This window comes from Anopheles darlingi, chromosome 2, assembly GCF_943734745.1.
Source record: "Anopheles darlingi chromosome 2, idAnoDarlMG_H_01, whole genome shotgun sequence".
In the NCBI taxonomy this organism is placed as follows: Eukaryota; Metazoa; Arthropoda; class Insecta; order Diptera; family Culicidae; genus Anopheles; species Anopheles darlingi.
This window is the reverse complement of record NC_064874.1, coordinates 18712092-18727789: the sequence shown is the minus strand read 5'-3', so window position 1 is coordinate 18727789 and position 15698 is coordinate 18712092. Positions and strand designations below refer to the sequence as shown.

Genomic DNA, 15698 nt, shown 5'->3' with positions numbered 1-15698 from the left:
CAGCAAATTGTTGAATAAAGAATTTAACATTTCCACGGAAAAAGGTTGAACATAAACGAGCACCTCGTCCGGTCTCGCTCCAACACAAAAGCGATTTTCTCAAGACAGAACTACCATTTCGATTCTGTAGCTCACGTTATGTTGTAAAAAGGCCCAAATAAACACTCATTCTCACCGTCGCTCACCGGCTTCTACCGGCTCCCTTGGAATACCGGGAATTCTCACGAATCTTTTGGATCATCGTTTTTGGATTGTTGCCAATTGTCCCACCTGTCTACACCGGTCTACATCATGTAAAATTAGGTCGTCTGTACACCTGTAGAAAAGCCGGCTTGTACTACATACACTGTTGTGCTCGGAAAAACAAGCCGGATTGCGGTTTTCAATTTGTCAAACAATTCCACGAAATTCTTTGTTCCTTTCGTGCAGCATTACACAAGTGAATTATTGAAAAACATTCTCCCCTTGCCAAGAGGCGAACATTACCTTTGAGTCACGCAAATCAATATTAAATGACTTCTCTTGCGGTACTCAGTTACTACTACCTTTTCCTCTGCACATGTGTACGAGTGCTGGCCACGCTTGCCTCCGCACGAAGTAGATTATAAATAAATCCCTTCCAGAATCGGCCTTCCGGGAGCGTATGCTCTATTTGCTGGAGCACCAGGCTAAGTTCCGAACGCGTTTCCGAAGCCAGTACCAAAGGAAACATGAATCCCGGTCCAGCAAACCGGCCCAACACCGTCCAAACCATCGGACCATCGGTCCCTTTATTGACGGTAGTCAATAAAATCTATTGATTTGTTTTCCCGACGCGGTGCTACTAGACCGCACACACACTTCGGCGTCTCTTGTGTCGGGATTTTCTTGTGTTTTGCTGTTCGGTCCCACCGTTCACCGTCGTCGTCAACATGCGGACAGCAAAGACCGTACGGAAGGATACCGACGACCGGTGCTAATTAGGTGAAGATTATTCGTGGAATATTTCGTCCTTCGTGGTCGACCGGTCGACGGAGCTTACATCTGACACTGCGTGCCACACCGCCAAAAACAACGACAAGCAAACCGTTTTATTAGATTTACGAAAGAGGACACCGGCGGCGAAAGTGATATGGCCACCGAACGATGGTCGGAACGGTAATTAGAAGCTTGACGTGAATACCTCACTATCACTACTGGCTTTTCTCTACTGATCGATGGAATCGCATCGCAAAAGATTCTCGAATGGGAAGCAGAAGATTTACTTTTTGCAGCAAAGTATCTTTTGTCTAATTGACGAGTAGAATGGTGGAATTGGAAAGGATCGACGAGGAATCGGAATTTTCTTTTGCCAAGCCAAGATGTGATTAGCATTTGCGAGTGGAAGGCACGTACGAACCGTGGGACGGGGAGGAGAGGGATTTTCGGCATCATCCCCCCCTCCCTTCCGAAAAGCCGATCGACAGACAGCCAGGCGCACGTTCAGGAAATTCATTATCCGTTCAATTAGGACGTATAATAAGGTTTTCCCTTCACCGACCGACCCCTCCGTCAGCTGTCCTTTTTCCCTTCCTGCACATTCCTGAATGCGTCCTCGGGTTGGGGTGTGATTGTGTAAAATGAGCAAAACCCTGCTCCCGCTGCCACGTTTTAATAATAGATTCTCATTTAATCAGCCAATGGTGATTCGGTGATGGATTCCATTCCGGCGAACTAATGCCGGACTCCCATCCCTAAATTGATTGCCGATTGCATCGTGTGCATTCGCCTCGTCGCACAAAGTTCAATTACTACTCCCGGAGCTTCTGTGGAGTCCCATTGTGCGAGGACAGGACAAGCATCCACCATAGTTGACCGAGCATCTTGCCGCTAATGACCGCAGCATTCGATACAAATTGGAAACTGAACGGAGCTTCCGCTTTCGATTCGATTCCGGCAACGATACTGTCTGCGTCCTAGAACCGATACTGATAACTTTTCAATATGTGCTTCTGCCTCACGGGCGTCCATTGCCGGATTCTGGCCATAAATTAATAAAGCTGCCCTTCCAATCGATGGAATTCCAATCAAACGGACCGCAGGCGCTGTCGGTGGACTCGAAGCTAAACCACACACCGGTTTGGTGCCGGTGCCGACTCATCATCATCATCATTATCAATAATCCTCTGGTTGCCTTTGAACTAATGACATTTTGGAACGGTTGGAATCACTCCGATCCCGATCCGATACTGTGGCTGTAATGAACTGACAGTTCTGGGTTGGGATTGTTGCAATGAAGTTGATGTAATTGAATCCGTTGGGGTGCGGGTTGGTGAAGGTGTGATTTTCCACCCAATGACCGACCGACTAATCCCCGTGTTGAATGATTGAAACGTTGCCACCATCGCGGGGAGCTGTCCAACTGTCAGAGTACAGAGAGCGCGCGCGTGGTCTTTCCTCGAATTCGATGCGGAATGAATGGTTTTTGGTAAAACCGATTTGAGGGGTGAAGGAGTCCACATCCACACCCACCCCGGGGGTTCGGGAAAGTAGGATCAAAGACACGCCCCAAATAGTATGCTGGTATACGAGGGAGGAAGTGTCGAAGATGATGATGATGATGATGGGTGATCATGCTGGAATCGCGGCATAATTAACGTTTTGACCCAAATAGGACTTGGCACGGCACTTGGCATGCCATCATCGTTGTCGTCGTCGTCGTCGTCGTCGTCATCGCCACCGGCATATCGTTCAAGTTGTGTTCGGTCAATACTCGACTTAGAGATCCATAACCGAGGAATTGAACTTATGGCGTAGGTTTAAAGGCGAGGGGTGTTGTGCACGCAACTCAAATTAACCACCAAACTGCTGCCACCGTTGGCGCTTCAACTGTCTATTTAATAGCCGTAAGCTGATTCTGACCGCAGACGATCGAATTAATTTGCGTTGATTGAAACATTTATCCGCACGGATGCAGCAGTGGAAACGAAAAAGCTCTCCGGTCTTTCGATCGGTTTTGAGCGGCCACAATTTAAGCACTTCCGGTAAATCACTTGCAAATCTATGGCTTAAGTTTGCATCTCAAGTCTCCATCTCCATTGCTTGGACGATTCAATATCAGTGAAAGCACAGCTCTCCTTACTCGCAGGGAACCAATTAAGATAAGTGGACCCGCCATTGTTTAATGTCACGGCAGTCGCCTTCTGTTGTGGCCCCGGGTCTGGCCACCGCAATTTCATTATCGATGTAAAGGACATTGCTAGAAGTCGCTCCTAAAACACTCTCGGCCCCGTCCGAAAAAAGGAACTCTGAATCCAAGTCCAAGTGTTGGTGCGAATGGAAAGTCAATGTGTTTGGTTTTGCTTTGCCGCGTCCTCTCCGGCCCATCCCGCCGCTCGGGGCCACGAATTTCGGGTGTTTTATGTTTTATCGCTGTTTTGGGCCAAAACTTTCCGACGCCGAGATCGTTTTCCGGTTTAACCAAAAACCACCGGATCGGGAGGAAGGGAATAATGAAATTGGTAATCGTAAAAATCGGCTCTCGATGATGGTCCCGATAATCTTACCAAATGCTGCCCGTCGTAACATGCGGGCCCCACCGCATCTCCGATCACGGTCGATAATAATGACGATGCCAGAGCTTTTCCGCAAAATAGCATCAGGACCGTCCTCCCACTCGGTGGGTGTTCGAATGGAAATAAATAATGTGATCTAATGGGCGGTGGAAGTAAAAGTTAAAACAAAATTCGTGTCCAACGACGGGAGTAAAACGGGCAATTGGGAGGGTATAATAAGAGTGGGAAAATGGCAACACACCGTACAAGATGGAAGCTGCTTAGGAGAAAGAACGGGAGAGAGAGAAAGAGAGCAAAGTTTCAATAATTTTATTAGCTCCTCGACAAACCTCGAGACCAAACAGTAAAACCAGCTGTAAATCATCAATCATCGTAAACCCAAGCCACAACCAGTGAGCCATCTCCGTTGGGATTGAGATCATTGTATTGAGAAGGTGGAGTGTAGAGAGTGAGAGCAGCGCCATCCCTTCCAACTTGCGTTGCGTCCTTCGAGGACATCTTGAGCCCGTCGGGCCTTTCGTTTCCGTTTGCCGCCATTCACCGCCGTTGATCGGTTGCTGCTGCTACTTGATTTCGAGCTGGTTCTACTTCTATGGTGCGCACCGAAGGATGGAGGATGAAAAATCGTCGATCCTAATTTGATTTTCTCCGCTTTTCCTTCCGCACCGGGTAACCGGCGCAACCGGCGAAGGATCAAGGTAAATGGCGAATAAAGTTGGCAAATGAAAAATTGAGGTCACACGCCGCTACCTTGACCCTTGGCACCGGCTACACCGTCCAGGGTGCGGCCGTGGGGATTGCCCGCCAACCGCCATAGCAACGAAACCACAACCCCCTGTTCCCCATCCCCGTTAGACCGGCTCTTGAGGTTGAGGTTCACTGCCGTGTCTTGGCCGTTTTTTTTTTATAATGGAAAAAGGAACACTCCCCGCTGGTCGAGGTCGAGAGGAATGGCGTATTTTCTGCCATCTGCTCTTCTAATCTCCCGGAAAGTTCGCTTCATTAGTTCACCGCAGTGCCGGAGACGGCCAGGAGCACCAAAGCCGCACACAAAGGACAGCCCCGACAGGACAGGACAGGACGGTGCGTTCCAAATAATACTTCCACAGTAAGGCTGCGTTCCAGGGGGAGGGAAAGAAAAATGAAACGGAAAAGTTAGAATTCAATCAAACCACCTTTTTCCAACGCCCAACTCACCAGGTATACGGGGGTACGGCCGGTCTGGTACCGAGGCAACCGGAGGGAGTGGGAGCTTCCGTCGAAAACAAATTAGACGCAACTCCTGGGCGCAACTCGTCGCTCACATTTCAGTCCGCAAGCATCGCCAGCGTGTCTCCATTTCTGTAATCTGCTTTTGCGTTTTCATCTCGATCCATCACTCTACTTGCACCCACCAGCAGGGGTCCCTGCTCCGTAACCGCGTAATGTTGGTTTACGACCGTGCTCAATCCATGACACTCCGGTCACACGAAACGAGCTCCACTTTTCAAATTGTGTCCTTCCGGGCCTTCTGAAGCTGGAGCTCCCTAGACTGACTGCTGCCAGTGCAAACAACAACAAAACCGACAGACCAACCTACCAACCAGACTGGAATCACTTAACTGACCTAACTTTGACCAACCATTATGTGGGGTCCGGGTTATGGTGTTGGTGTGGCAGATCGTTTGCCGACCCCGGGGGCGGGGAGGGCTAGCAATTTTCGGGTGCCAATTGCCACGGACTCGGACCCGGACCGCCCGTAAAGTAAGTGACAAATACATGAAACTGACCATTTCCAGGGCGCCGATTTCTGGTGCCCGATTTCGTTGAACTGGTTTGTGTGTGTGTGTGTGTTTTTTTTTTCTTGTGGCAAATGTCACCAGCGTTACCATTTTCGGTTGTTTCGCCTTCAGCGACCACCACCACCACCACCACCAGAATTCCATCAATTTCTAATAAACCTTCGGTACAAATTCCGCATTCCGTTTTCGTTGTGTGTGCGTTGGTGCGATGCCATTGTGTGCCATTGCTTTTCCGGTGGTGCAACTTCCCACCTTAAGCTCTCCATGACATCCGTGCAGAAATCGGGTTTATCCGGCGCAGATCGGGGCCCCTTCGCCGCGCCAGGCGGCGGGGTCTGTACTGCGGCAGCATTACAGTAAAACGTTGTAATGAAAGTTATGAGAATGAAATCATTATTTTTACGAGCCACTGCTGCAGGCCAGCCAAACGGCCACCAATGGCAGAAGCCGCACCAGAAGAAGGGACATTGGCAGCAGCGCAAACATTGCCGAACCGAGCAAGAGAGAGAGAGAGAGAGAGAGAGCATACTCCCTCGAGATCGTCAAATGTAGTGTGCCACAGACAGGACACACACCCACTTTATGCTGTGAAGCGAGTCGATTGTGTGCTGGAAAGCGGGGATGCTGCGCACCCCAGTGACAGTGTCACCTTTGGAGTGTTTATGTATGATGACTACCTGCACTGGCGTCCACTGGCGTCCATTCCGGGGGATTCCAACGTTCCACGATTTGGGGAGGAAACATACTTTTGTTTGCTTTTAACTTTCCATTCATACGAGGTAGTGGCGCGCGTGATTGCAGACCAACCGACAAAAACACACACACACACACGCAGCGTGCTGGTCCTCTGGGATCTGTAGAGTCGAGAGTTCGATAAAGTGACCAACGCGGTACTGCGTGCGAGGACAGAACGGGCCCAGGAGGGAGGAACATACACAGACATAAAGAAATGAACAACTGTTTTCCTCCCACAACGCAGACCCGGACGGACGCGTTCCCGACGGGGTGCCTGGAAGGCAAGCGCGTTCAAATGGCCCCAAAAAATGGTTGGAATTCACGTGACCACCGGGCACGTGGAGTGGAGTGGAGCGTGTGCAAATGTTTACATTCCACCGTTCCACAGTACTCGATCTGTCGTCATCGTCGTCGTCGTCGTCGTCGTCGTCGGTTCTATCATCCCCGAGGCGAGTCAGTCAGCACCGGTGATGGTGGTACATACGGTGCTTTTCCGTTTTCCGATTTGGTCAGTTCTTTCGTTTTGGGTTGGCTTTGTTTTCCTAGTGTGTGGAGCAATTGGCGGAATTCCGCGCAGAGATACAATAAACAGTAGAATGTTTCCTTTTTTTTTCTGACGGAGCAATCGTGAGATCATCTTCTACCTTGAAGGTGTGTTATAACATTCTACATTCACTTAGTCGTATGCATAAAATGATTGCAACACCTTCACTACTGAATACTGCTGCTGCTGCTGCTCATATGCTAATGGTTCTGACCCCGTTTTGGGCTGCACCAAAGTCGCAAGCGCAACGTTTAGAGCGTCTGTACCGTGGACTGGCACCAGTGAGAGAGTAATCATTTGACGCCAAGAAGCTACGAGACAATTAGTGTCTGCAGCATACATTGCGGATGAACGTCGGTGACAGGTGCCCTCAATTTTTGGACCGTATTCTTTTCTGTCTCATCTTCACAGTCCCAGCCAGCTTTGTCGGTCTATTAAAGCGGCATTTCAGTGAAACTGTTTGGCGTTCCAGACGACGATGTTAGGTGGTTGACCGGCGGACTGGCCTGCCTAGTGGTAGATAAACAGAAACTTTCCGCATTTCTCCCACATTCACGCTAGCATAAATATATGTTACGGGTCCCGGGGGGTGGTTATGATGTTTGCGAAACAGGGCTACGCCATCGTTTGTGTGTCTGTCAAATTAATGCTGAGTAAAGTTGCCAGCCAGTGGTGCTAAGGCAAGTTAATGGACGCGCACGGCCATACACTTCCTGCCGAACAGGAATATACTACTGCCCTTATGCATATTTAACAGAGCAGACTAGAGTAGTTGAAACAATAGAAACCCATCACCGGGAGCGCGTGAACCTTTTGTGATATCGATCGATGAAACCTGTGAATGGTTGTTTAATCGACAAAGAGAAGCCAGAGCGCTGCGTGGCTCCAGCGCAAAAAGCAAAGACTTCAACGTCCAAAATAAACAGAGTATTTCGAAGTCACTTAATCTTATCGTCGCGTACAGTACAGTACTGGGGCCGCCCCTTCACTTCTCGGGACCGATGAGTAACAGTTTCTCCTCCCTCATTCTTTTCTTTGGCAACTTCCTTAACAAGTTGAGGGTTGGTTTCGCCAACCAGAACCCCAGAAGCAGAACGAGGGCGAGGTATAGAAGGCAATTCCTCGGATCCTTCCACTTGCAACGGTAGCAGTGGTGGCGGCTGCAAACGAAGATAAATGATGATCGAACCTAATTTGACACCAGTGTAATCGGTTGTGACGAAAGCTTATTGCAGAGTTGGGGTGTTTTGTCGTCGTGCTTTTTTTTCTTCATCTTCTTCTTTTTCTCATCCCGCCCGCTTATTACGCTGACAGCCGGGAATTCGAGAGAGAGAGTCCTTCAGAAGAGAAGGGAGAACAGAAAATGATCCAAAATGTCCGTTACGCTTCGATAGCCTCTAGTGCATAATCAAAACTTTGGTTCATCTTCCTTTGTTTTACGGATTTCGATTTTTTTTTTGTTTTGCTTTTAACATCACCGGGAATCGGGTTTTAGGCATTTTCCGCGACAAAAAAGGGCTCGAAAGTATTGCAAAGGACACTTGGGGAAAGAATCTGAAAACAAACGGTACCATTACTGTTCAGTACCATCGTGAAGCATGGCGCCTGGCGAGTTGAGTAGTTGTTAAGAAGGCAACAAAGTTTAACGATACGGATTGGGTAATTGAAAATCAATTCTTACCCCTTTTCTGCTCATCCTTCTGCTATCCTCGTCTGTTAAGTTTTAGCTTTTTTCAACTGAGACTTTTAAATCTTAACAGAGTGCTTTATTGTAAAACGAACGAAGATTAAATGTTTTAATGAAGTATCACAAATATTCATCGATGAAAAAGATGAAACTTTGTGTTTCGTGTACAGTGCCACGTGTATATCCTTTCTCACCGTCCGTATGTAGTCCTGTGACAGGTCAGGAAGTCAACCGAAACAATCGAAACAATTACTAGCACAATGAAAGTTGATACCCTCTGGTGGCTTTTGCCATTGAATCGCCAGCTAGCGGAAACTGCATGTGGAGGGTATTGGGTTGATATTGCAGAAGCATCACCATTGTCACACTCGCTTCTAACCGAATGCCTTTCGCAGAAGAGTATAACGAATGTCCTTCATTTTATGAATTTACGTTGCTACCAACAACAAATTCTCTAAGGACGAAGGAAAAACGAAACGACGATGGTGATGGTGATGATGATAACGATGCTGGACAAAAGCATACCGCAGCATAACCATGAGCAGTTGAAACGTCGAAACAATTGTGTGGCAACTAAGGCAACAACTCTAGGTGACGGGCTACCTATGAATGCTGCTCCATTAAACTGCACAACGTTCGGAGCTTGAGTTTGACTAGCTCCTTTACTCCATTGTCTGCCGGTTCCGGTTCCATGCAGCGGTTCTCTGAACGATGATGGTGATGATATAATATTCGAAGCTGAGTTGATCCTTGGAACTATTAGATTGTCTCGCTGCGCTGCTCGTGATGCTGCAGCTTCCTAGACATTGCTCATGGTAACGCCCCAACAAAACATCCACCGTATCCGTATCACGAGGATGCCCAAGATATTTCATTTTTCATTTCGGTTTGTCATGACAATATCCATTCCAAATCGGCATTCCTACTGTGTTGGAGTCATGGTGGCGTAGTGGAAGTATGTATGTATATCTAATGTGAAAAGGATTATAGTAGAAGCAGTGCGGGGTAGCGGGACATCCGGCAGCAAACATCCCACAAACACGCACGCATATGCTCGCAGCCTAGTGGCTGCTACTGCCCGTACAACAATACGCTTCGGATCGACATTGTCCTGGGATTGTTCGAAATGGCATACCGTACCTGGGACTGTGTCCTGGGGTAGGGAGAGAACAAGAGGACAACTGCAGAGGGATTTACTTGTTTGGTTCGAGGGTATGCTGAGTGTTTTTTTTTTTTCGTCGAAAAGTTAGATGTCCCTTCAATGTTCCCTCCTTCCTCCCCTCCACCCCACCATGGAAAACATCTACCAACCAACCAACCAACCAACCACTCAGCAACCAGCGGAATCGTCCGATTCCAAAAGGGCGCGCTTGGGTATTTGGGATGGAGTTTGATGTTTTGGGTGTTCCTGGCTTTGTTTTTTTGTAATTCGTTTTTCCGGTTTTGGTTTTTTAACCTCGCAAACAATACCTCTAGTGCTCGAAAGGACTTCGCTGTTGCTGGTTCCGTTGGTCGGACATAAAAAAGGTGAAAAAGAGTCAAAGACCTCGCGGGAAACTCTGGGTTGGCGAGGGAAGGTAAAGTGATGAAGATCCATAAATTGAATATAAATATATGTGACATGTGAGAAGCCTTCTTATACACACGAGCGAAGGCATTTCGGACAAATTTGTTTGTCTTGAAAAATGATCCTCAGCCCACCTACCCGTTCCCTTTGCCGAGTTCTTTTTGTTTTTTGGGGGAATGTCCTGCTTCCAACTCCGAATTCTTTTACGTGTGTGTGCGTGAGCAAGAAAGAGGCCTTCGAACCGATATCAAATCACCGTTAAAGGATATGTAGAGCCACAATGGAACCAAAGCTTAAAATAAAGCAAAAACTTGACGAAGGAAACAAATGGAAAATCAAAGGATGTACCCGACCCGACCCGCTATCCCCGGCGGTTCGTTGCGTTGTTTGTTGCATTATTAATCTTCGCGATCCCCTTCTCCAACCAACGTAAGTAGTTGTCGGGGTGTGTCCGTCGGTCCGTTGTCAACCAACGAGCGGTGATTGGGTGGAAGGCCAAAGGCCGGAGTTCGGTGGGAGCGAAAAACAAAAGGGATATCGACCGATGACACCGTGACGTGCATATATGAATAGATGATGATGATGTGCCAGGAGCATGATTGAAAATCGATCCACTCCGCGCACCATGCCGAAACGGTGGACAGAGATGGATGAAGTAGGAAAGCTTCGGTAGGTTTTTGTTTGTTTTTTTGTTTTTATACTTACCCCTCACTCTCGTTTTTGTCCCATTCGTGACCCCTTTGTCCCATTCGTGACTCACTCTCTTTTTTGTCCCATTCGTGACGCTCGGAATTGAAGGACGGGAGACACCGTTGAAAATTGAGCTCATAGCATAGGGGACTGAAAAATTAATAGTGCAAAAGGCAACACAATCGGTGTCAGGCCCATCATTGGAACATCGATTAATACTGCTCCTTTGTTTTCTAAAGAATAGTCTTTGCTAAGAGTAGACCGTGTGCGGAATAGAACTATGCTAAATGGCGGTCTCAGGTGCATCACGATTTTGCAAGCAGGCTGCATCCATCATGGCACGCCCTTGCCCTTGCCAACCATTATCGCGCCATTATGATCCTTTAAAATGATATTAAATCCAACGCTCTCCTGACATGCAACAGTCGCGCAAATAATAAACCATAAATCCACCGGAAACCATTCGTTGCCCTTCGCAAACCGACAAATACCAGCACCGGAAGGTCTACCGGTGGTCGATGAGCATTGCATCAAAAATTCCCCACCGCCAAAAAAATATAATCTCCACATTCGTTTTCACTTTAGGTAGTAAACCCCAGGCCTGCACTTTCTGCTTCCGGGCATCTTATGATCATCCTTTTGGAGTAGCACTTGAGCTCTATTCTTCTCCTTCCCCTTAGCCACCACAGCCACAAGAAGCTATTTTGACTGTGAAGTGGTCATGATTTACGATGAGAGGGCTCATCCGATTCGCGAGCATCATTAAATCGTTTAGTGGGATTTATTCCTACTCCCTACCGGGCGGAGGTTTTTTGGCCATTTTTATCACCGAGCATTCGTTTGTTTGTGCCATGGTTGTGCTGTATGTGTGTGTGTGTGTAAAAGTTAAGAAGAAAATCTTCCCGATTGTCCGCCGATAGAATCGCATCGATAAATCATTCATGATGCGCCGTTTACTCTGCCACCGGTCTGCCTCCTTTGACAGTCAAAATGGCCACCGGAACCTGGTCTGCGAGAAAACGACACGAAAAGGACTCATTGGTTATTCCATTTTTCCCCCACGCGTACCATCGGTGGTCGGGTACACCTTTCGATGGAACTCCGTTCGATCGTTCCGTTTGTTTTGTGGTTGCCCGGCATGGGCCAGTTGTGGTGGTCACACACCCCCGGGCACGGTCGCATGTTTATAAATAACTCCATAAACATCGGATTTTCATGATTTACTCTCGCTCCGATCCTCTGCGACTGGGAATGTAGAGAGATTATAGTGACGGAGTGCATAAACAATTGATATTCAAATGTCACGTCACGTGTGTCACGCACACGGCGTTGCACCCGTTTGATTCATGTGTTGGTTTGAGTAGGAGGTTCATATGATGGGCATTACATAAGGTGCGTCGTACACTTCATCACTACCTCATGATGGGTTGCATGATTTATGCATTGTTTTGCGCGCACACACACCGTACACGATCTAATTAATGTACTCGATCTCGAACTCCTTTCATCTTCTCCTGTCACTGTTTGTGTCGATTATGTGCCCGCTTTACGGTTTCCCACAAGATATTCGGATCGGAACTCCGAACGCAACCGCTCGATCACATCATCTTGTTACCATTCCCCCGTTCGTTTGCTCATTTGCGTTAGACAACTGTATTTAGTGATCTCCATTAAATGCGAAGCAAAACGGAATGCGGTTTGCGTGGTTTCCGTCCGGTGTTCCGGGCTCGACATTCCCCCCGTCGAGCTCCCTTATCCTGTCACTCGTTAAATCCACCGATTATGTGCATGTGTGTGTGTGTGTGTCTGTTGTCTGTTTGGTTAGAATTGGGTAGATTAGGTGGGATTAGCACCCTTGAACGCACGCGGCACCGGAACGATGCCACCACCACACTAGGAGGGGCTACTTAAGCCCGGGCTCAATCCAACCACCATCCCCTTTCCAAAAAACCCACTTCCTGCTGGTAGCGTATGTGTGTCTCTCCGAGGAGCGTGTATGTGTGACCCGGAAATGTACACACTCGGCACTCCGTTCCGCTAGTTCCGCTTACAGTACGGTTCGTCTCCTTCTCTGCAGCAGCTGCTGCCGCTTGCGAAAAGCAAAACACCAGGCGTCTCCATCGTGGAAATCCCGATTCCTTGCTTCTCCTGGGGCTCCCCGGGGGGCTGAATAAGGGTGTGTTCGGTTCAATTGAATATGGTACCAAAAATAGAAGCATCACGGCTCGTTGTGGAGTGATGGTTAGTTTTCGTTTGCGTAGCATAAACCCCGGAGGCATGAGCCACCGGGATGGGATGGACTGGGCTGGGCTGGGCTGAAAATGCCACAAATAACATCCCCCCTCTTCCCAAACAGCCCTGTTTGTGGGTGACAGACAGCTGTGGGTTCGGTGTTTTATCGCCTCGTTTGCCAAAAACCTCGGCACAATGGAGATCCCCGCCCTCAAAACGACATTCAACGAACCGCTTTGGCATCGAGTGGGATCGAGACGCGTCGAAGTGAATTCGATTCGAATCCGGTGCGGGGAAAGTGTCACAAAAACACCTGAGGCACTTACCTCGAGCACAGCCCCGGGTTGACACGCTTGCGGTACGATAATCTCGGCACTCGGGACTTAGAACATTCAAACAGAACATCCACCCTTGTCCGTTCCGAGGGATGAGAGTAGCTGGCTTCCAAACACCTGGAACCGATTTATCCAGCCAAAGGTAAACAGAAGGTATCGGGTACGGTACACGTAATTCAATTAGCTGGTTAATTGAATCGCGGTGCCCAATGCCCAATGGTTTCCGGCCATCGCATCGCATTAAACGCCGGTGGTGGCGGTGTCGTTAGCGTTTTGATCTTTGGCGCGCTGTCCCCCCTCCCCCGGTCGACCGGAACCACGGGTACCTTTTAAGGCTATCAAACCGTGTACCAGCTGCAACTGGGGTTGGTACCGTATGGTCGAGGTCAGCTGAAGAGCGGCGAGACGAGAGTAAGCATTTCTTCGGCAAAATATTCTCGCAACAAGACGGCGGCAAAAAAAAAGGCGAAAGATTTATCGTCGTTTGCACTTTCTTTTCCCGTGGCTTTCAAGAGTGGAGGAAAGTAAGGTGACCGGCACCAAGCAGCACACACACACACACACACACGTGCTCACGTACACTTTAAAGCATCGCTAAAGACCGAAGCACCAGAACGGTAGTAGTAGTGTGTGCCAGAGGAGAAGGGACTACCCCGGGAGGATGGAATGGAAGAGACCGTTCCAAATGACAATTTTATGGCAGCCGGAACCACCGAGCCCCTCGTACCGTGCGCGGCCGTACGAGCATAAAACCATACCGAGCACAAAATTAGAGCGACACATTCCGGGGGAACATTTCATGCCATCCGGCTGGTCGGTGGACCAACCGACCGACCGACCACCCGGTCGATGGTGCAAATTTATGCATTTTAACGACGGTCCTTAAACACTTCTTGGGACGCGTCTGCCGTTTGTTGGTGTCCCTGTTTGCTGCTGCTGCTGTGTGTATGTGTATGAATGGTGTGCAAATGAATGCGAACGACGGAGAAGACCCTCGCCTCGGGAACGCCGACTTGGCGCGGTAAATTCAATTTTCTACCACGCGGCGAGTCGCGGCGGGCACGTTATTGGCTTACTTTTGGGGCCTGCCACGCGCGTAAGAAGACACCAAAAGCGGCAGCGTTTGGCTGCAAAATTGATAAATCATGTTACGCGGGGCAGTGACACGCGATCTCGCATTTGCATTTCTGTGGCCACCGCCCGCTGTACCGAGATGTTTTGATGGCATCCGGATTCCCTTCTTGTCAACTACTCTCCGAGAGCAAGTCCATCATCATTACCATCCACTCCACCTCGGCTGTGTTTGGGGTTATTGTTTACGGGAAGCTGCTTAACACTTTTCGTTCGCCTCATATGTCGGTGTAAAGCGCCAAGGTGCGTCAAGCGCCTACAAAGTACGTCTTGTCTTGTTTGGGTTTGAAGGGTTGGCACAGATTGACACACGCTTGTTTGATCTTGTTTTGAGCGACGTGGCGACTTAGGAGCGAGTACCACTTGTTCTCCCTTGAGGCAAGCCTTCGCTTTCGTGTTAAAAACGTCTTAAAACATCGTTGTCCCTCGGGTGGTGAGCTAGAGAAGAGGGCGCACGAAGGAGCTTGAAGGATTTATGGCCACAAGCGAGCTTCCGATGAAGGAGCAACGGGGGACCCGGCTTTCATCTCCACTGCATTCCATTTTAATCGCTCGTCGCTGGTATGGCATTCGCCTTGCACGGCGCGCGGTGTAGACGGACATGATTTACTTTAGGCAGTGCGTGCAGCGCTGTAAAATGGTGGACCGACGACGACACTTGACGACAAATTGCACAAACACAAATTGTTAACGGTCGTCCTCCGTGCTTTGCATTTTAGGGCTGCTGCTGTCGCTGCTGCTGCTGGAAGCGGAGTAGAAGTCGCTCTAGCGCTCATCGATGGATTGGTGGACGGTCTGGGAAGGGACTGTTTGTTGATTAAAAATAGAAGAAAATTAATTAAATGATAGCGAGAACAGGTGTCTGCACTAAGCGGCCAGAACTCTCTCACTGCTTCTCTTCAGCATCTCCTGAGGCGCGTCATAAGAAAGTCCAATGAACTCCTTGAACAGTGAGCGAGACACCAAGTGTAATTGCTATCGGCTAGTCTCTCCACGTGCTGTCGCCACTTGTCGAAAACCAATCTCGAACAATTAATTACTGTCCCTTCTCTCCACCATCGCATTGCTGACCAAATTGTTTCGCTTTTCCTTTCTTTACAGCTCGTCTCACGAGTCGTCCAAGAGTGGCAAGATGACGACAGCGACAGCAACGACGACACAGCAGCAGCAGCAGCAACACCAAACCGTTGGCGTAATGCGAGGGACAATGGTGCACCATCAGCAGCAGCAGCAGAAGCTGACCACCAACAATGGTACCGGAGTGCGGCATTCGTCCACCGGTAAGGTGAAAGGAGGTGGAACGACCGGTGGAACAACAGGAACAGCAGCAGCAGGAACGACGACGACGACAACAAGCACGAGTGACCACAGCAGTAGTAGTAGCCACAGCAGCAGTAGCAGCAGTAGTAGCGCCAGCTCCTCCTCCTCATCCAGTGCCAGCACGGCGTCATCACACAGCACGA

At 48.9% G+C, this 15698-nt stretch overlaps 1 protein-coding gene across 3 annotated transcripts in view; it reads left to right on the top strand.

Annotated features, from left to right (window-relative positions):
• LOC125948827 (myb-like protein AA) overlaps positions 1–15698 on the top strand; it is an 82006-nt gene that overhangs the window by 56845 nt on the left and 9463 nt on the right. For all 3 annotated transcript variants that reach the window (XM_049675294.1, XM_049675293.1, XM_049675292.1), the window contains exon 5: positions 15337–15698. This exon is cut by the window's right edge and continues 1247 nt beyond it. In XM_049675294.1, the coding sequence (XP_049531251.1) occupies positions 15337–15698 (362 nt within the window). The remainder of the gene's footprint in view (positions 1–15336) is intronic.